The 18,745-nt window shown below is 62.6% G+C and overlaps 4 protein-coding genes across 4 annotated transcripts; 2 read left to right on the top strand and 2 right to left on the bottom strand.

Moving 5' to 3' along the window:
- Window positions 1-10: 10 nt before the first annotated feature.
- Window positions 11-4,256, top strand: CHLRE_16g649350v5 (uncharacterized protein). Its single transcript, XM_043070770.1, has 8 exons — window positions 11-623; window positions 884-921; window positions 1,132-1,305; window positions 1,609-1,671; window positions 2,043-2,137; window positions 2,363-2,437; window positions 3,127-3,178; window positions 3,503-4,256. Exons 1-8 carry the CDS (start codon window positions 116-118, stop codon window positions 3,641-3,643), a joined length of 1,146 nt encoding a protein of 381 aa, XP_042915413.1. The 5' UTR covers window positions 11-115; the 3' UTR covers window positions 3,644-4,256.
- Window positions 4,257-6,223: 1,967 nt separating this feature from the next.
- On the bottom strand, window positions 6,224-10,260 carry CHLRE_16g649300v5 (uncharacterized protein). Its single transcript, XM_043070769.1, has 8 exons — window positions 9,793-10,260; window positions 9,629-9,669; window positions 9,248-9,355; window positions 9,000-9,068; window positions 8,673-8,717; window positions 8,220-8,408; window positions 7,909-8,066; window positions 6,224-7,675 (listed from the first exon to the last, which is right to left on the bottom strand). The coding sequence occupies exons 2-8, from the start codon at window positions 9,629-9,631 to the stop codon at window positions 7,537-7,539; spliced, it is 711 nt and encodes a 236-aa protein (XP_042915412.1). The 5' UTR covers window positions 9,632-9,669; window positions 9,793-10,260; the 3' UTR covers window positions 6,224-7,536.
- An 810-nt stretch (window positions 10,261-11,070) lies between these two features.
- CHLRE_16g649250v5 (uncharacterized protein) lies at window positions 11,071-15,206 on the top strand. Its single transcript, XM_001698125.2, has 9 exons — window positions 11,071-11,246; window positions 11,318-11,377; window positions 11,736-11,834; window positions 12,286-12,352; window positions 12,679-12,776; window positions 12,939-13,022; window positions 13,338-13,370; window positions 13,786-13,869; window positions 14,264-15,206. The coding sequence occupies exons 4-9, from the start codon at window positions 12,328-12,330 to the stop codon at window positions 14,417-14,419; spliced, it is 480 nt and encodes a 159-aa protein (XP_001698177.2). The 5' UTR covers window positions 11,071-11,246; window positions 11,318-11,377; window positions 11,736-11,834; window positions 12,286-12,327; the 3' UTR covers window positions 14,420-15,206.
- Window positions 15,207-15,341: 135 nt separating this feature from the next.
- Window positions 15,342-18,740, bottom strand: CHLRE_16g649200v5 (uncharacterized protein). Its single transcript, XM_043070768.1, has 8 exons — window positions 18,414-18,740; window positions 17,933-18,259; window positions 17,627-17,711; window positions 17,209-17,249; window positions 16,930-16,990; window positions 16,213-16,289; window positions 15,994-16,060; window positions 15,342-15,860 (listed from the first exon to the last, which is right to left on the bottom strand). Exons 1-8 carry the CDS (start codon window positions 18,572-18,574, stop codon window positions 15,786-15,788), a joined length of 894 nt encoding a protein of 297 aa, XP_042915411.1. The 5' UTR covers window positions 18,575-18,740; the 3' UTR covers window positions 15,342-15,785.
- Between the last annotated feature and the right edge of the window lie 5 nt (window positions 18,741-18,745).

Here is an 18,745-nt window from a genome sequence, read left to right as displayed (position 1 = left end):
GCATGCATGAGTTTTGACTTGTTAGATAAATCATAATTCACTTAGGGGGCTTGCCCAGGGCTCCAGGAACTCTACGAACAAGAACTTCTTGCAGTCCAACATAGGTCTCGGCAACATGCAGCTTGGGCGGCAACTAAGCGCGCACGCTGGAACATGTAGGCAGCAAGCATTACGCTGTAGCTCGCTCGCAAGAAGCGCTCCGCCGCCGGCAATTTGCCCTTCGCGCGCGCCAACTCAGCCCTGCTCCCGCGGCTCAGTACAATTGCATGCCAAGCGCACTGGCGGCCGCTCAAAGACGCAGGAGGGTAGCGACGACGCGTCTGGGTGGGATGCCGCGCTCGCGGACATCCCCACCGAGGACGACGAGGCCGCAAGCGAGGACTTTGAGGAGTCAGACGCGGAGCGGAGCGCGGGACAAGCGGGGGAAGCGGGCGAGCCTAGCACGAGCTACGCGCCAGTCGGGAAAGTGTCTTCCGGGCCACGCGCCCCGAAGGCGCCTAGCTCGCTGCTGTCGCTGGCGGAGTACAACATGCTGATGGAAGCCAAGGCGATTCGGGAAGCGCAGGAGGAGGCGGAGCGGTTAGAGCGCGAGATTGCGGAGGGCCGCGGGGTGGTTGTGACAGGTGGGTGGCACCGGGGTGTGCCGGGGGCGTGCCGGGGTGTTTGTGGGGCGTGCCAAACCAGCTTGAGGCGTGGGTGGTGACTGCGGCAGGCCGCTGCATGTCGGGCTGTGCGATGAAGTCTGAGTGAGGGGAACCTCGGATCTCACTTGCACACACGCATCTAGCCTTGCACAAGGCCTCGGGTACGATGTGAGCGTGCCCTCACCCCTCCCTCCTGCCCACGTGGCCTCGTGTGCGCCCCCACACCCCACACCCTACAGAGCCGGTGCCCATCGACGTCAACCGCCAGGGCTTCCAGGTGAGCCGTGGCCACACGACACATGCGTGCGTGTTTGGACGCACACAAGGATGACGTGCGGCGCTGCGCCGTGTAGCGCCGCTTTGGTTTTTATGCAGGCACGAACACACACAAATACACATACATTCTTATACTTGCTACCCCAATCGACCAAACTCAGACCCCACCCAAACCCAATCCAAACCCAACCCAAACCCCAACCCACCCCAGGTGTTCCCCATCGACGGCGGCGACCTGGAGCTGCTTGTGGCTCAGGACGGGCAGGGGCTGCTGGCGCTGGCGGACAGCTACGTGGCCGCCAGGCAGCCGGCGGCGGAGGGCGGCTGGGCCTACAGCCGAGTCAAGCTGGAGGGGGAGGTGCCCACGGGGGCCAGCGTGTACACGGTGAGGGGGTGGGGGAGGTGGGGGGTGGGGTGGGGTGGGATGGGACAAGGTGGGATGGGGTGGGGTGGGATGGGGTGGGGTGGGGCGGGGTGGGGTGGGGTGGGGTGGGGTGGAGTGGGACAAGGTGGGGTGGGATGAGCTGGGGTGGGATGGGATGGGTTGTGCCACAGTGGTGGATGTGTAGGTACGGTTGGGGCGTCCGAGGAAGACCCAGGTGCAGCTGGAGAACGGCTGTGCTCAGTCCTGGCCTACGCATTGCAACGACCCCATATCACCGCCACCTCCACCATGGGTCATTCACAGGTGGTTCCGTGGGTGGAGCGCGGCGGCAGTGACATGTTCAAACGCAAGGCCGCCACCAACAAGGTGTGTGTGTGTGTGTGTGTGTGTGTATGTGTTCGGGGGCCGGTGTTTGGAGCAACAGCATTTTGGTGCCAGGACGGGAGGGGGTCTGAGGGCAGGGCAGGTGGTGGTATGCAGGACTACTTCCGGGAGCTCTGGTGGCTTGTGGGCCTGCGGGGCGGGGCTTTGGCCTGGGGGGGTCTGGCAGCCAGGCCTGGGCGCGACCTGTCGTGCCCCGCATACACACGCACGTAGAAGGTTGTATCTTACTTGGCGCCCATTAAGCTGCCGGCTACGGCCCCATGCGTTCCAAGACAAATCACCAAGCCCCAAATCACCCTCCCCGCCATTAGTCATGAGTGTAACCCCTCCCTGCCGCACCCTGCACCCCTCAGGTGAAGAAGGTGTACTTCATCAACATGGCCCCGGCCGACGACGACAGCGGGGAGGCGGCTTTCAACCTGGATGCCGTGTTCTGCTTCGACGGAAAGTGAGTGGGGAGCCGAAACACGCTCCGGCTCTGAGACTTCATTTGTCATACTCGCACACACGTCCCTACTCGTTCGGCGCGTAATCCCCCCCGTCGGCCCTGCCATGCCACCAGCGGGTGTTCTTCATGGCGCAGTCTTCAGTGGCATCCTGTATCAGTGCATCCTGTACCGCCTTCCCAACCATCTTTGCAACACCTCCCGCTGTCCTCCCCCTTGTCCCGCAGGAGCCGCACCATGGCCCTCAGCGAGGTGCGGCTGGTGGGGCAGCCGCCGCTCATGGAGCCCGTGCTGCGCATCAGGTGGGGCAGGGCCGGGGCGGGCGGAGGTCGCGAGCAGGGGCGGGGCGGGGGCACCGAGGTCCTGAGTGGGAGCGGTGGTATTTATTGGTGGGGGGTAAAGAGAGCTGCTTGGGTAGACATGGAGATTCCGTGGGTGTGGCGCTTGGGCTGGATTGAGGTGTGGGAATTGCTGGGTTGAGGTGTGGGAAATGCTTAGTGCGTGTCAGGGCATGCGGTGGTATTAGGCCGCGGACGTGAGAAGCATTACAGGGTGAGACATGTTTTGCGACAGAGAGAGCCGCTGATGATAACTCCAACTTCTCAAGCGTGTGGCTAAGAGCGCCCGGGGGCTTGTGTGTTGCGGGGGGGCACGGGGCGGGGTCGGAGGGGGTGCGGCCCGGCGCGGCTTCGCGGTCGCGTCTGGGCTGCCCCCAGCCGCCCCGCCTCGCCCCCACGCCGCTCGCCCCCGATAGCGCTGCTGCTGAGACCGTTGCCATGCTAATCTGAGGCTCTCAAACAAGTTGCAGCTAGCTTCATTCTGACAAAACTTAGCGAGTCCACGGGGAACTGCAAGCTTGAATGCGCGCTTCGTCTATAGCACGCGCCCGGTGGTTTATAACCGACCGCCAACCGACAACCACCTGCACGTGCACCACAGCCAGTCGTCCAACCGTCTGACCACCCTCCTGAACCGTGTTGCCGTACGACAGGCCCAGCGGCCTCACACTGGAGGAGTCGTACCTGCTGCCCGACCCCATCGAGGTACGGCGGTGTGGCGCGAGGGGGGTCGGGAGCGGCACACGTGTGTTCGTGCGGGAGACAGGGAGGCGTCTTTGTGTGGGGCTTCGCACCCGTCAGCAGCAGGCCAGCAGCCATAGTGGTCCCGACGGGGAGGGTGATGCACAGGCCTACATACACGGTGTGGTTGCTGACCATATGCAACATACACACTCACATGTCCCTATCACACGCGGCATCCCACACCCCTCCACAACCCCCCGCCCTCCTCCCCCCGCCCTCCATCCCCTCCTCCCCCTACCACTTCCTTAACTAGTCATGAATGTAACCCCCCCCCGCCCTCTCCAGATCTCCATGAACACGGCGGTGGACCTGGCGGACATGAGCGAGGAGGAGCTGGCGGAGCGGCTGGCCGAGCTGGAGGCCCAGGCCGAGGCGCTGGACGAGCTGGACGAGGCGCCCGACGTGCCCAGCGTAGACAACTACTAGACAACATCGTGCTATTAAGAACTGGTTGAAGTGCTAGTGCTGACGGAATGACGGTTGACAGCTTGCTTGCTTGCCTTCACGGACTGACTGATTAGCGGCCTGCTGAGCGCTAACTACGTCACCACCTCGTGCTGTGCAGTTGGTGGGGTAGCTAGGGTGTGGGCGGCTGGGTGATGACTAGGGCCACTGGGTGCTGGCGGCGGGTTGGCAGTCTGGGTGCCTGGGACCCGGGACTCAAGTGCTTGTCCATCGCGGATTAGGTCGCCGAGAAGGTGGTGGTATGATTTGTACAAACGTGGGTGGTGACACGTGGTGGGCTGCTTCACGCAACGTGTCAGTTCGCTGCCGCTTGGCCGCGCGTGCACCCGGGCTGTGCTCGAGGGCACACAGCTGCGGCGTAGGCGATGGAAAGATCGGGTTGCGGGGGCTCCGCTACTCTAGGCGTTGAGTGTGTGGTGCCACGGCCCTAAGGCGCGTCATGTGCCGCAGCCGGTGGCGTGTGTGTGACAGCAAGGTGTGAGACATGTGGACTCTTTGCACGAGCCCTAACGGCCGTAAGGGATTGCAGACAGAGACACCCAACAGGCGCGAGCACGTGTAACGGACTCGAGTTTCTTCGCCTCCCTGAGAAGGAAGACCACGAACACTCTCAGCGTCGGTGCGGTAATAAACACCTCGGCAAGTACTGGCAGTTCGCAAGTCGGGTGGCCTGTCGTGAGGGTCCGTCGGGACAGGGTAGGGGCAGGTTCACAGGAAATTTCCGGTGACGAGGGCACGGAATATAGGCCAAGACTCCGGCCGGCCAAATTTCCTTCAAGGGAGCCGAGTCAAGCTGACCAAACTGGCAGCTCCGGGTAAGGCGCGAGTGCACGCAATTCTTTACGGCACTCAGTTCTTTACGGAGGCTCCTCCAGTACAAATGCTACTGTCACCCTGGCTGTCGCTGTCAACGACCAGGTGCACGTGCATGCGCAGCGACGCGTTTTTGGGCTGAGCCCCCCCACCGAAGCGTTCCAGGGGGGGGGGGCAAGCCAACGCGTCGGCATCCGTGGCTGCGTCGGCAAAACATAGCATACTGGCGCAAACCGCGAATGCTACGTATTAGTATTTGTTAATGCCTATTGCATGTAAATAGGTGGCAGGGAAAATTCGGGCGGAACGAGAAGTGCCTTGGCGCGTCCATGGACAATTGACTTTCGCGAGGTCGCGAGGAAAGCATCCGTTGCCCGCTGATACGCAGTCTCTAAGGCAAAATATGTCGGCGGCAAGCAAAGCGGGGAAGTACATCGAAAGTTCTGAGCGACTTGCTGAGCCATGCCTGCCGACGCGCCAGAATGCCGAGGAGCCCCGAGGTCGCGCCCGCCCCGCGCCTAGCCCTTTGAGCGTGGGGCGCCGGGGAGGTGTTGTGTATGGCAGGAGGCGAAAGAAATGCGTGGGGTGTTTCGGAACGTGACAAGGCACGCATGCGTGGCGCGGGAAATCCCGCACGGCCCCAACCCGAGTGTCCCTAGCCGATGCGCCTGCGCGTCGTAGCGGCATGGAGGCTCTGACGGAACGTTACACGCCTATTAGCTCCCAAGCGTACGGGGGCTCAGCCTATTTTCCAGCTGTACAAAGCTGACACTTGTCACCCATCGCCCGCGGCTGTCCTGGTGAGGCGTGCGCGGGTGCGGAGCGGGTGGGGGCGCACCGAGTGGGCAATCAAAGGCCCTCCAGACACCCGCGCTGCCACCCACGCCCGCGCAAATCAGTCGCACTGCTCCTGCCCTGCCCACTGCGCATCTGCTTGAGCGCTGCGGCAGGTCCTTGCGAAGCTGCGAAGCCAAGCCCTCTACCGCCGATGGCCGGATGGCGCCGCGTTGCCGGGGCTGAGGCGATAAATATGACGGGTCATGAGCGGCGTTGGAGCTTGAGGAGAGTAAGGAAGCTCCGTAAAGCGAAGGAAAGAAAGCTGGGCGCGCTCGCGCCTTAGCGAGAGCTGCCAGTTTGGCCAGCTTTGGACGGCTCACTGGCCGGAGTGTTGGCTGGAGTTTTGGTCGGAGTTTTGGTCGGAGTTTTGGCCTACATTCCGCCCCGCGGAAACGTTGGTTGGGGCACTCGTATTGCCAGACCCGAACACTCCACAGCCAACGTATTGCCAGACCCCAACACTCCACAGCCAACGTATTGCCAGACCCGAACACTCCACGCCAAGGCATAAGCTGGCATGAGCGCTGGTAGTACGCCAGAGTGGTCCATTGGGCGGCTGGAGTGGACATGGCCCATGGGTCTGTGCTTTTGCGGGTGCGACGGGATAGGGTAAGGGGCCGGGTGGCGTGGTCCCAATACTGTGCAGCGTACGGTAATCCCGAACCTCAACATTCAGGTATCAAACTGCGACGGCAAGGCATGAGCGCGCGGCCTGTTGAACGCCGGAGTCACAGAGTCACTGTGGTGGTGTGGCTGCGTCGCCCTCGGAGGTCTGGATCAGGGCGTCCGTACGGTGTGAGCTGCGTCAGCGGGCCCCTCGTGTAACCACCGGCACGGGAGCCTACAGTGTAACCCGTGTCTCACGGCCTGGTCTCAGGGAGAAGGTGCACTAGCCTTCAGTCATTACAGCAGGACGTGAAAGGTCCATTCGTCCATCACGCCTCCCACCATTGCCGGCTCTAGGGTCAAACTGCTCTATGGGTGCCTCAGTACTGCTTGGAAACCCCACGACGGTCATCACAAGATGCATGACACAATAAATGGCACGGGCACGTCTCTCATCCTCGCGTCAGTCGCAGCCCATGCCCCGCACCCAAAAACGGGTTGTGCGTCACATGCGGCACAAAAAACAACACACACACTCATCCCGCAAACGAACATCTAGATTCGCCTGCTTTGGCGGCCTGTCGGACGGCGCACAATCCCCACCTGCACCCGCCGCGCACCGGCCGGCCACAGGCACGCAGCGAAGCCAAGCCGATCACAAGAAACGTCACAAAATATCGCCTTCTGGTTATTCCACGCCCTCATCATCAAGTGCTCATTTGTTGCCACGCTAACGCGCTACGGTACTCCTTCCATTGGACATGCGGACCCATGAAATTTCTGGGCCACCCGCTATGTCGGTCTCACGTCATTGCGACAAGACCGCAAGCATTCGGTACCGCCGCGCCATGAAGTGTGTGTGCCTGAGTGAAATGTATGTATGCACAGCAGTGCTTCTCTTTGGGAGCACACAGAGACACAGTAATACTAGCCCGGGGCACAAGCCTCGCATCAACACCAGTGTCCACACAGGTGCCGGCGCGCCATCCAATCACGCGGATAGAACGCCGAGTGCCAAGTGTGCGCCAGTGTAGAATGAAAGAAGTCTAGTTATTTCTTCCTCGCCTAGCTTCCAAACACCCCTGGCGCGCAGGGACCAAGTGCATTCGGGGCGTGAGCAATGCCGTACAGAGCCAAGCACGCAGCCCGACAGCATTGCAAGGCTGCGGCTGTGTGCGACCCCGCATAACGATCCCGCGTGCGGCCCGAATGCCTTGTAGGCGTGATGGCGCTTGTTGCCATACCGCCCAATCGCAGTCCCTTGCGGCCACCAACTAACTCGCGGAAGAATGGTGTCCCCTGGTCCGCACGCGTGCGGCTGCAGCCCACCACCCACAAAATAATCATCCCATACCCCGCCCTGCCCCTCCCTCCGTCCTTGACCCCACGCCCACGAACTCATGCCTCATGCCGTTGTATGCTGCTGCTGTCAGGCTGTCCAACACCTCCTCACTGCCAGCAGCTCTGCTCACGCCCCCAGCTGTGCTCCTGCTCCTGCTCCAGCTGCCCCCGTCCGCCAGCCGCCAGCCAGCTCAATACACGCCGCCACCTCCTCCACCGGTCCGCCGCCGCCACCAGCCGCCACCAGCCGCCACCGCCTAGGACTCCCAGGTCCACATGCCGGACGACTCCAGCGAGCGGCCGCGCGCCGCCTCCTCCACGGGGTGCAGCACGTGCTTCACCGCCTCCAGCCGCACCGCACTCACGGCCGTGCGCATGTCCAGCTCCGCAAAGGGGCTGCGAAGGGGCGGGCGAGGGGGCGCACCGATGTAGGCTCAGCGCAAGGACAAAGGTCACGTGCGTGACTTCGTGTAGACTGCAAAGATCCCGCGCTGCCTGTGTACAGATACAGACAAGCTCCCACGGAAGCCCATGAGTGCTGCTCTGTGTGTTCCCCCGCGCAGGCATGGGACCCGCTGCCGGTGCCCTGCCCCGTTCCCCGAGTCCGCCGCGTCCGCCTCCCGCCCCACCTGCCGCCGGCGCCGCCTCCCAGCACCTCCAGCGCCCGGCGCAGCTGCTGCGGCCGCACCGCCTCGCTGACCTTGTCCCAGTGCACGGCGCGGCGGATGGCGCCGGCATCGCGCTGCAGCAGGCGGCCGTCCAGGACCCAGTCGCTGGTGGGCACGTCCTGCGGGGCGAGGGCGCGGAGGAGGTCAAGACATTGACGAGTCAGACGAGCGGGCGCCGCAGTGTGGGTGCGGTTGGCCGTGTGAGACCGTCGTTTGACGCGCACATACACACGCACACACACACACACACACACACACACACACACACGCACCTGCAGTGCGTCCGCCAGCTTGTTGACGTCCACCACGTCCCGCAGCCGCCAGTCGCACACCGAGTCCAGGGCCGAGTCCAGCATGGCGGCGCGCTCCGCCGCGGCGGCGGCGGCGACCTCGTCGTCCGCCGCCGCCGCCAGCATGGCCGTGGGGTGGATGGCGCTCTTAAGCAGCTGCACGTCCACAACCTGCGTGCGGCAGAACAGGTTGCACGTGTCAGGGCTCAAGGCATGCGTGTGTGTTAGGAAGGAACACGCAGGATAAGCGTACGTTGTGCGATGCCACATTGCAGTGGGGGTTTGAACCTGGCGGCTACCTGGCGCTTGACCTTCGCACCGCACCGATACCATGTATCGGCATCCCGCCTCCTCCTCCAGGGCCCCATGCCCCACCCTCGACCCCACCTCCCGATGGTTACCCTACGCCTGTAACCGCATTTCCAGCCCGCCCACCTGCTCCAGTGGCATGCCCTCCAGCCGCTCAAGCGCGTGCACCACCTGAAGGCGGGGCATGATGTGAGGGGGAGCAGGAGGCTGAAGTGGAGGAGGTGTAGGCACGAGGATGAGCAGGCGGGCAGGCGGCACCAGCAGCAGCAAGCCCTGAAGGACGTGCTTGAGGTCACACAGCCACATGCACGCTCGCACGGGCCCATCCCGTGCCGGATCGCTCCCTCGCCTGTTTCCGCCACGCCGGTACAGCGCACATACACACGCACGCACGCATGCACGCACCCCGCCCCGCCCCACTCCGCCCACACACACAAAGGAGCACACGCGCACCTGCAGGTGGTGCACGCCGTTGCCCACCGCCTCCGCGCTGTGCTGGAAGAACTGGAACACGCCCAGGGCCTGCAGGCACAGGCGGCGGGAAAGGACCCGTTGCCGACACGTCTCAGCACAGCGACACGCAGAGCACAACGGTCAACTACCGTCCGCCCTATCACATGGCCGTCCCCATGAATGCATGCCGTCGCCCAGTGCTCCCTAGCAGATGCTGGCTCCTCTACAACGTGTTGTCCACGCCCTACCAGCTCCTCCGCCTCCTCCACCAGCCCAGGTGCTGTCGTGGTGGTGGCCAGGACGACAGCTGGTGCCAACGGCGGCGCAACAAGCGCTGCTCGGGCAGGGGCCTCAACCTGTGAGCCGCAAGTGTTTGTGTGGGGCGTGGACTCAAGTCCTAGGGACAGAGGGAAAGAGAGTCAGGCAGAGCCGGGCACTGTATGAGCCCGGGACGCCGCGGTGGTGTGGAGCGATGGCGGGAAGCGCGAGTCGAAAACCCGCAAGGCCCCTGTTTGGCTCAGAAACCGAATGGGGACCTAGGCTGCTACCGTCCCGGCTGTGAATGGCGCTGCGCATCCTGCGAGGCATGATGTGACCGCACCGCCCAGGACGCTCCGCGCGGTACGCACCATGATGGCCGCGTGTGAGGGTGCCTGGCCGACCAAGAGACCTGTACACAGCACACAGTTTGCATCATGTATGCCTGTGTCGCATAGGGAACGGTGTCGCGCTGCTGCGCCGCGCGCAAAGGGCCATGGAGTTGACCAAGGCCGGAAGGCCGAGTAGGGCTCACCGGCAGCAAGTAGCGTTGCAGCAGCTGTACGCTGCAGCTGTGGAACTGGGCTCACGGACGGGCTGTGCGCATTTGCGGCAGCACGCCTTCCAGAAGAAGCCGAAGAAGTTGCTTTGCTTCTGCCTAGCTGTTTCAACATGTTGAACAGCAGCGTCAGGATAAAGGACGCGAAGCGCCTACTCCAGAATAGAAAGTGAGTTGCCGGCTTACAAGTGTATACGTCTTTTGCGAAGGCAAGTATGCGATGACAATGATATATAATGTTTAGGTAGACAGCTGGTGAAATCGGACCAAGCAGCGAGCAGGCGAAAGAAACAAGCAGATTGCATCGCCACGCTTTTTTACTTTCCGCCTTTCTCTTGTCCTGCAACCGGTCGAGGAGATGCTGACGTTATTGTTATTGCGGGCAGCGTGATTTGGCAAACCCAGAACGCCTTCCACCCGCCGCCCTCGCACTACTAATACAAGTTTCACTACTAAAGCTTACAGTCAATAGTGCGCACGGCCCTGGCTGTGTGTACCATACCACTAGATGCGTCAGATGCGCGGCTGGTGCCGATGCGGCAAAGGTTGAGGGTGTTGCGCAACACCATTACGCGACCGGGGGTGACGGCCGCGTGTATCTTCGTACGCACCTGCCAAGCTTCAGCACCATACGCTTGGAATGTGCTCCGTTGAGGCAGGAGGTACACAGGGCAGCTCACCTCCTGCCCCAAATTTGGTCCTGGTCCGTGTCATCACCTAGGCTTAGGGCTGGGCTGTGGCCACCAACGAGGTAAGGGGCGATAACAGTGTGTTGGCGCGAAGGCAGTGTTGATGATAATATCATGCGTGTTTGGAAGAACAAAGTAGCGAGCTAATTCCACGTGCCGTATAAACTACTGGATTGCCTTGTCAGCCTTGCACCGACCAAAGTATTATTATGTAGCGCCGTGTCCACGCCCCTTTCAGACTTGCCGGGGTGTGCATGCCAGGGGTGCCCCTGGGCCCTGTCAACGGGTGTGAAGCAGCAGCGCCGGTGGCATCGAGGGGCTTCCCCAGATACGCCCAGATGCGCACCTGCGTCGGCTTGTGTCGCGGCCCCTCTCGCGCGTTGCTGGTCCCAAAGTATTTGCGAATTCAATGTTATTGGCGGCTTGGATTCGTTCGGGGGGGAGACCATTGTGTCGGCGGGGGCCGGCGGGGGACGGGGGGGAGGCCATTGGGGGCGGAGAGGAAACCCAAACGGCGTTAGGTTCCGCGCCATTGCGAATTGAGCCTTGTCCCAAGTGGATCCGATTTATTGCATTGCTCACTTTCATACGCGCTCCTAGCACACGCGACAAACCCCCGTTACATAGCGCTGCAACCCGGGTTTGGACTTTTGGAGCTCTCCGCTTGCTTTGAGCTCTAGCTAGCAAACCTTGTAGGCACAAATGGCACGTGAAGAGGTGACGGTGCTGAACAAAGTGCAGGTAAGTGCGGCCGCGAGCTGCTGCGCGAGCACGATGACGCCAATTGCCTTCCTCTCGCGCTCGCTGCTCAGGTGGAGCGCGTCAGCGACCATGCTGCTGTAGAGCTACCCGGCGCTTGGGGAGCCGACGAGGTGCGACGAGTGACACGCAGAAGCTCGCGCACCGACGCCCGCTCGCTCGCTGTTTGCGTGGCACTACCTGCAGCCTGGGAGCTGGGTTGGCAGCGGGGGGGGGGGGGCGCTCCAGACATGCTCCCGACGTGCTTTTAATCTTCCTTCCACCGCCGCAGCAGACGGTCGCCGCTGGAAGCGTGGAGGCGCAGGAGGCGAATCACATTGCCTTAGGTCCCAGGGGTCATTTCAACAGCCTGCGCCCGGAACCGCCAGTCCACCTCCACAATTGGACCCCCCACGCACCTGCGCTGCCCGCACTTCCCAACCTCCGCCCCCAAACCCTCCTCCCCCCACGCACCGGCCACCCGCCGCCTAGGTCGCTGTGCTGGTGCTGAGCCGGCACATGGGCTGAGTGTGCGCCTGGGACCTGGGCCAGCAGCTGGCGGAGGCGTGGACGCCGCGCCTGCGCCCGCTGGTGCGTGCCAGTGCGTGCCAGTGCGTGTCAGTGCGTGTTTACGGACTGTGCGAGGAACGCAAACGGGCGGTTGGGTGGCTCTGTGCGTGTGCTGGCAGCGTGAGAGCCCGGGGGGGGTGCGGCGCATGGAGGGCGTGCGCCAGCCGGCGAAGCGAGCAGGGAAAGATTTGGTGGCGTGTTGAAGGGAGCCTGTTTATACGTGTGTGCCTGTATGCGTCTTGTGTGCATGTGTGTGCATGTGCTAGCTGTGGCAGATGTTAGGGTGGGTCGGGCCTTGGTAGGGCCGTTGTCGTGTTCGGAGCGACTGACCAGTATATCATTGGTACAAACAGTGTGTATGTGTGTGTGGCTGCACAACCGCACCCCTTGTCCCACCCATCCACCTGCTGCCACCTCCTGCCGCCTCCTGCCTCCTTCCTGCCCCCCATCCCCCCGTGTGTGCCGCGCTCAGGGCGCCCAGGTCTTCTTCGTGTCGTGCGGCAACACCACCGACATGGCCAAGTGGCTGCAGCACACGGGTGAGAGCGCGGCGCGGTGCTGGCAGAGGGGCTGTGGTGGAGAGCTGCGCCTTGTAGTAGAGCGGCGTGGGCTCTAGGGTCGGGAGGTTGTTTGAGTCATGAAACCAACAAATACCGTACGGTAGGTGTTTTCATCATCGTGGCAAAACGCTTCGAGCCTACCCAGCCGTGTACATGCGAGGGAAGAGGCAGCCGCGGTAGATGTGTGGGAGCCAGGGAGGAGGGGGCCGACGTGGCAGAGCACTGGCCTGGGGGCGCGACACCGGCGGCCGTGGGAACCCACTGATGGCCACTGACTGTGTTTTGGCCTCCCCCGTGTCGTACAGGCTTCCCGGCGGACAACACGCTGCTGGACCAGGCCAATGCCGTGTACGACAGCCTCCGCACGCGGCGTGGCGTGGCACGTACCCTGCTGCACCCCTACGTGAGCAGCCCTGAGCAGCCTAGCCCGCTACTCCATCCGCAACAGCCACTGATCCCCGCGCTTTAGTTTTAATGTGTCTGCCGTACTGTGTATGGTTGACCGTTGACGAGTAACACGTCGCATGCCCCTGCCCGCTTCCTGCCTGCGGACTTGCGCATGCAGATGTGGTTTGTGCTGCCTGCCAAGTTGGCTGCCCGCGGCACGCTGCGGGGGCTGGGCAAGGCCATGCGCGTGTGGCGGCCCAAGGTGCGGGGGCGCGGGAGGGGGGGGAGACCGGGGGAGGCTCAAAGCCGTGGCCATGGGGGCGTGTTATGCCGCTGCAGCTGGGTGACACGTGTCCAGGCCGCGACCTGCCGCCGACTACGCCAGCAACCAGCAGCAACGTGATCTTGCACACTCCTTGCGTATCATGCGCCTCCATTTACATGCACACATACATCTTTATCCCACAAACATACATACACGAACCCAGTTCACCATACACACTTGCGGCTCACTGTGCTTTGTTCCTCATGCGTCCGTGCTGATGCGTCTCCACACACGTGCCACGCACCCATGCAGGTGCCCGAGAAGGCCGTGCACAGCTTCCTGCAGGTCCGACACGGGGCGGCTGTGTGCTGGGGAGATGGGGTGGGGTAGTGGTCGGGTACTCGCAGGAAAGGATATGCGGGTAGTAGCAGGCTGGTAGCAGGCGGGTGTCGCGTGCCGCGTGCCGTGAGGTGGGCGGGGGGTATGTGTGGGTGCTGGCAAGCAGAAGCGTGTGGTTGCGGCTGTACGGCGGTCGGTGTGGGTGCAACCCCACTCGACGAGTGGCTGTTGGTTTCGGGACAGAGAGGAACAGGAGGGCCGCCATGAGTGGGAGTAGGAAGCGCTCTAAATGACCAGTCACCACACCCGTCCGCCTGTTAAGCTGCCACCAATGCCTCCACTCTGCGCTCCTGCCCCTGCCATCCCTAACCACTCAGTACCCTCCAACCCCTGCCGCCCGTTCACCCATCCCCCACTCCAGGGCGGCACCTTCGTGTTCCGCGGCCCGCGGCTCATGTGGGCGCACCGCAACGCAGTACCGGGAGACGACCCGACCCTGGACCAGGTGGGTGGGGGCAGTGCATTCATATCAATCCCGAATAAGGGGAGGCGTGTACATGGGTGGCGCACATGTTTAGGTGGCGGGAGAAGGAGCGGGGTTCAGGGCCAGCAGGGCACGCATGCGTGTGTATGAGCGCAAGGGAAGATACGTGCGTGTGGGGATTGGTAGGGTCGGTTGGTGGGCCGTGTCGCTGTGTGCTTTGGGAGCGTGAGAGGAATCCCGTGGAGGGATGCTGAAGTGCAGCCTCGCCGTAAAGCCCTACATGTTCCAAGCCGGGAGAGTCACTGCCTGCACGCGGACACGTTGGCGTGTTTCTCACGCCTGCGCACGGTGTTACACCTGGGGCATTTGGGTGTGTGTGTGTTGACACGCGGGCACGTGTGTTCACGTCGTGCAGGTGGTGGAGGCAGTCAAGGCGGCCGCGCAGGGTGTGGCGGCGCCGGCCGGACCCACGCAGGCGGCAGCGCCTGAGGCGACTGAGGCGGCGGCGGCGCAGCCGACGGGGCCGGTGGCGGCCGTGGCGTCGACTGCGAGCGCAAGCGCGGGCCTGTAAGCTGTGGTTAGGTTAGCGGGCTGTACAATGGGTATTGGCTGTGGCGCATTGCCAAGAAGCTAAAATGACAGGAGCTGTGAGAGAGTGTGTGAGGGGTCGAGTGGATGCATGGAGTGGTATCGGATGAGCACGATGGGTGAAGAGGAGAGCAAGCTGACGCCGAATGGGATGACATTGCTGAAGAGTTGGTCTGCGCAGCAACCGCGTAGGAGTGCGATGGGACAGGGTAAGGGGCAGAAAGGCGTAGTCCCGTCGGAGTGTGCAGCGCAGGAGAGTGTCACTGCACGATTGAAACATGTTTTGCGGAGTGACGATGACGATGGAGGCAGTCCAGCCAGGTGTGCAGAGCCAACGGCAACAGGGCAGGGTGTGTGTGGCAACTGCGGCGATGGATGGGCTCCCGGTTTCTTTGCTACCCCAACAATCTATGACGTCCCCGGCGCTGATTAACAATCATGCCGATGCCCCGCCACCGCGCGGGCCGTGCGGCAGGGAGCTCCCCACACCTGTCCCCTGCAGGTGTGTGGGGAGGCTCTCGTGTCGGCGGTTCGTGCGGCGGGTGCGGCGGCCGGCGTGTGGGGACTGACGGCGCGTGCGCCTGAGTTGGGGGCGGGGCCGGGGCCCATCCATGTCGTGGACGTGTGACACACAAAAGGCAACCTCATCATCAGGGCGTGCTACATTGATTCCTTGATGCCGCCCCTAATGTGGCCAGGTTAGCACATACAGGGAGCACAATCATTGACCCAGGTCTGGGGATACGCAAGCTGCACATCTTCCGAACATCCACACGCTACCCCCTTAGGCCCTTACCCTGTTCCATCGCACGCACTCAGGGAGCAGCCCGCAGGCAATGCGCCCCCTGCTTCCCGCCGCAGCCTTTAAACGGAGGAACAGCCTCCACGACATGCACGTGTGCTCGCTATCCGGCAGCTTACAAGGATTGAACAGCCTCTTGCTCATAATGTTGCAAATGCATTCTTCTGGCGGCAGCGTGTCGTGAAGCCCGCTCGCTTCAAGTTTGCTTTGTGCTCACCTGCCAAGCTACAGATATCACTTTGCCCTGTGCTTCACCACTTTGGCATAGCCCTTCACCCTGTCAGTGTATACCTACCTGCAGCCAAGCCCCACCACGTGACTCCCCACGTCAACCCCCAGTGCTACGCCCACGCTTAATGTGAACCATAAAGTAACCTCAACTTTGGGAATGGCAGCAAACTCGGGAAGTGCCAATCCCCCGACCATGCGTGCAGGACCTGTGCCCAGGAAACAGGAGTAGTCACGACCACAACGTCTAGCCGCCTCTCGCCGCGTCGCCGCGTTCCCCGCGGCCCATTACTGCCACGGCGCCGCGCCCACGCATTCCCTACACCCCCGCGCCAACCGGCCCTTCCCGCGCCGCGATGAAGACAGAGCCCTTGTCGCCGATGCTGATTCGCAACTGTGCGGGTTGCGGGCGTGTTAACAGGCAAAATGGTAAATGGAAGAGATCGGTGCAGGATAGAAGGAGCGTGCCGGTCGGTCGGCGGCATACCCCGCAGCCGGTGCAGCCCCCACCCGGCCCTGCCACTCACGTCTTCGTCCAGGTAGGGCGTGTCAACGTAGCCAACTGGGTTGAGCAGCGACAGCGGCAGCGACAGCCTGGCAGGGCAGGCAACATATAGAATGCTTTTGTCAGGGGGGTTGTGGCGCGGTGAAATTTGCTTGTGATGGTGCTGTGGCTTGTGCCATGGCTTATGATTGCAGGCACGCAACCAAATGTCACAATGCAAAGGCACCCCACGCCCACGCACCTCCGTTCCCCATCCACTAGCAGGTCGAAGGAGGTGAAGGTGGCGCGCAGTCGTTGTTTCGGCGCCCCCTGCGACATCTGGTGGATAGGGGGTAGAGGAGCAGCGCGGCGGCGGAGTGACACGGGGCCTCACATTCACACACACACACACACACACACACACACACACACACACACACACACACACACACACACACACACACACACACACACACACAGGTGCATCGCGGGGTCAGGCCGAATGGTCGCCCGTGGGGTTCCAGGCTTATCGCGGGTAAGTATGACTACCTGGGTCACGACAGTCACGCGACGCTCGGTAAAATGGTGGGTATCGGTAAGTAACTCCGTCGCGTCATTGGGCGGGCTTTCGTTTCGTTTTTTAACACACACACACACACACACACACACACACACACACACACACACACACACACACACACACACACACACACACACACACGTGGCCTGGGCATCACAGGTGCTGCTCAAGTCCGGGGATCCAGTAGTGCTGACGCCACGTGCGTCCAATTAGCTTACGGGTTAGCTTACTGCGCAGCATTGTAAATGCGCAGCCAATGCGAAACCAAACACACGCACTATTGCAGGTAGGTGCGCATCCACGGCAACAGATGGCAGCCAAGCGGCCCCCGTGCATCCCTTTCCCACACAGGGTCACACACGCACACGGCCACGCGTGCGGCTGTCCGTGTCAGCACACCTGCGCCAACACCGCCGTGCCGTTGACGTTGACGCAGCACTGCCGTCCGGCCACCTCAAACCTGTGTTAGAAAAAACAACAAAACGAAGCCCGCCCACCTCAAACCTGTGTGTGGCATGTGTCCGCCCGCAGTCATTGAGCAGTGCAGCAGCTGTGCTTAGCGGTTGCCCACGCGCCCAACGGACTGCAAATACGCAAGCTTGTCGCCGACGACTGCCCTCCTGACACACACACAGAAATCTCCCACTCGCCCATCGGTTTCCATTCGCCAACACGCACTTGGCCTGGTTCTCCACGCGCCCCGCTGCCGTGTTGAACACCTGCCAAGACACGCGGCCGTTGAGACCGCGGCCAGTGCATCAGAGCTTTACTTGATTGTACACAACAGAACAAGACGGTCCGCTGTTCGCTGTCAGGGCCGGGCAGTGGGTTTGGCTTGGCGCCACCCGCACCACAACACGAGCGGGCTGTTCCCACCCCACCTCTTGTCTTGTCTTGCGCTTGGTTCTGGGTACCCACCCCACCTCAGCCCACCCCACGCTACCTCAACCCAACCCATTCGCGTAACCCCTACTTCGTCAACTTGCCTCCCTCCTCCACGCACCCCTCCACGCACCCCCCTCGCTCTTTTGCGTTGGGTTCGATTTAGATTGGGTTGGTCTCTACCACCCACCCACCACGCTGTGCCCAGGCGCACCTGGAAGTTGCCTCGCGCCTTGACGGGCCCCGAGCCTGAAGCGCCACGCACACCCACCGCCGCCCCCGCCAGCACCGGCACATACCTGCAACACGCCATGACCCTGGGTGTGTGACGTCGCGTGTGGCGGTACCTATGTGGCTGCAGCAGCACGGAGTCGCACGGCGCCGCCACCCAGGGGACCCCCGCGCGGCGACGCAACCAACCCCGACGTCCGGCCCTCGACATTGGCAACGATGCCGCCGCGACAGACAGTACACAGCAACCAAACATGTTCCATGTTATAACCAAAAGGAGTGCACGCACGTGTAGAAGAACTTGTAAGCGGCGTCATTGGCGAGCTGCAGCGGCGTCAGCACTTCCTCCAGGCCCCCGCCACCTCCTCCCCTGCTACTGCCACCACCGCCTCCATTGCTACTGCCACTGCTGCTACTGCTACTGCCGCCGCCTGTCCCTGACGCCCGCGCCGCCTGTCGCAGCGTGGACATGCTTGCGGTGTACAGGAGCACCCAGCGGCCGTTGATGAGGGGCGAGGTGGCGGTATCGCGCTGCGGGTTGAGTGCGCACAGGTCGGTGATGGCGCCGTCAAGGGCCGCCAGGTCAGCGGGCCCGGGCACCGCTGCGGAGTTGACTCTGGTGGGGTGGCGCGGTGGTGTGGGGGCTGGCATAGGGTGGGGTGGCATGGTAAACGAAGGGGTAGGGCAGGCCGCTGCAGTGGCGGGGCGTCAGAGCGGGGGCGGGCAGTGCATGGGGTATGTTGTGTTACGTGGAGTTCGCATGCGCTTACTTGCTGACCAGCTGGCGCAGGCGGGCCTTGACGTTTGCCCGCGTTTGGGCGGCCGCAGTGTCAGGAGTTGGCAGTAGTGCACGCGTTACGCAGACCGCCCCTCTCCCCGGGCGCCCTGAGGCTGCTCCGAATCGTGCATGCTGCAGGTGGCATAGAGCCATTATCCTTTTGCGAGGCAAGTGCGTGGCAGGCTCAGCGATGGTTGGGAAACACGGTTCTGAAAGTCCTCGAGAATGTCTATTATGATGTCAACATGCGCTTGCTAAGGGTAACACGGAACGATACTGTAGGACGGCCCGGGACGGCGAGCTGCAGAGAAGCGTAAGCGCGAA

Source organism: Chlamydomonas reinhardtii, chromosome 16, assembly GCF_000002595.2.
Source record: "Chlamydomonas reinhardtii strain CC-503 cw92 mt+ chromosome 16, whole genome shotgun sequence".
Classification (NCBI taxonomy): Eukaryota; Viridiplantae; Chlorophyta; class Chlorophyceae; order Chlamydomonadales; family Chlamydomonadaceae; genus Chlamydomonas; species Chlamydomonas reinhardtii.
Note: the sequence above shows the minus strand (reverse complement) of the source record. Positions and strands in the feature narration are given on the sequence as shown.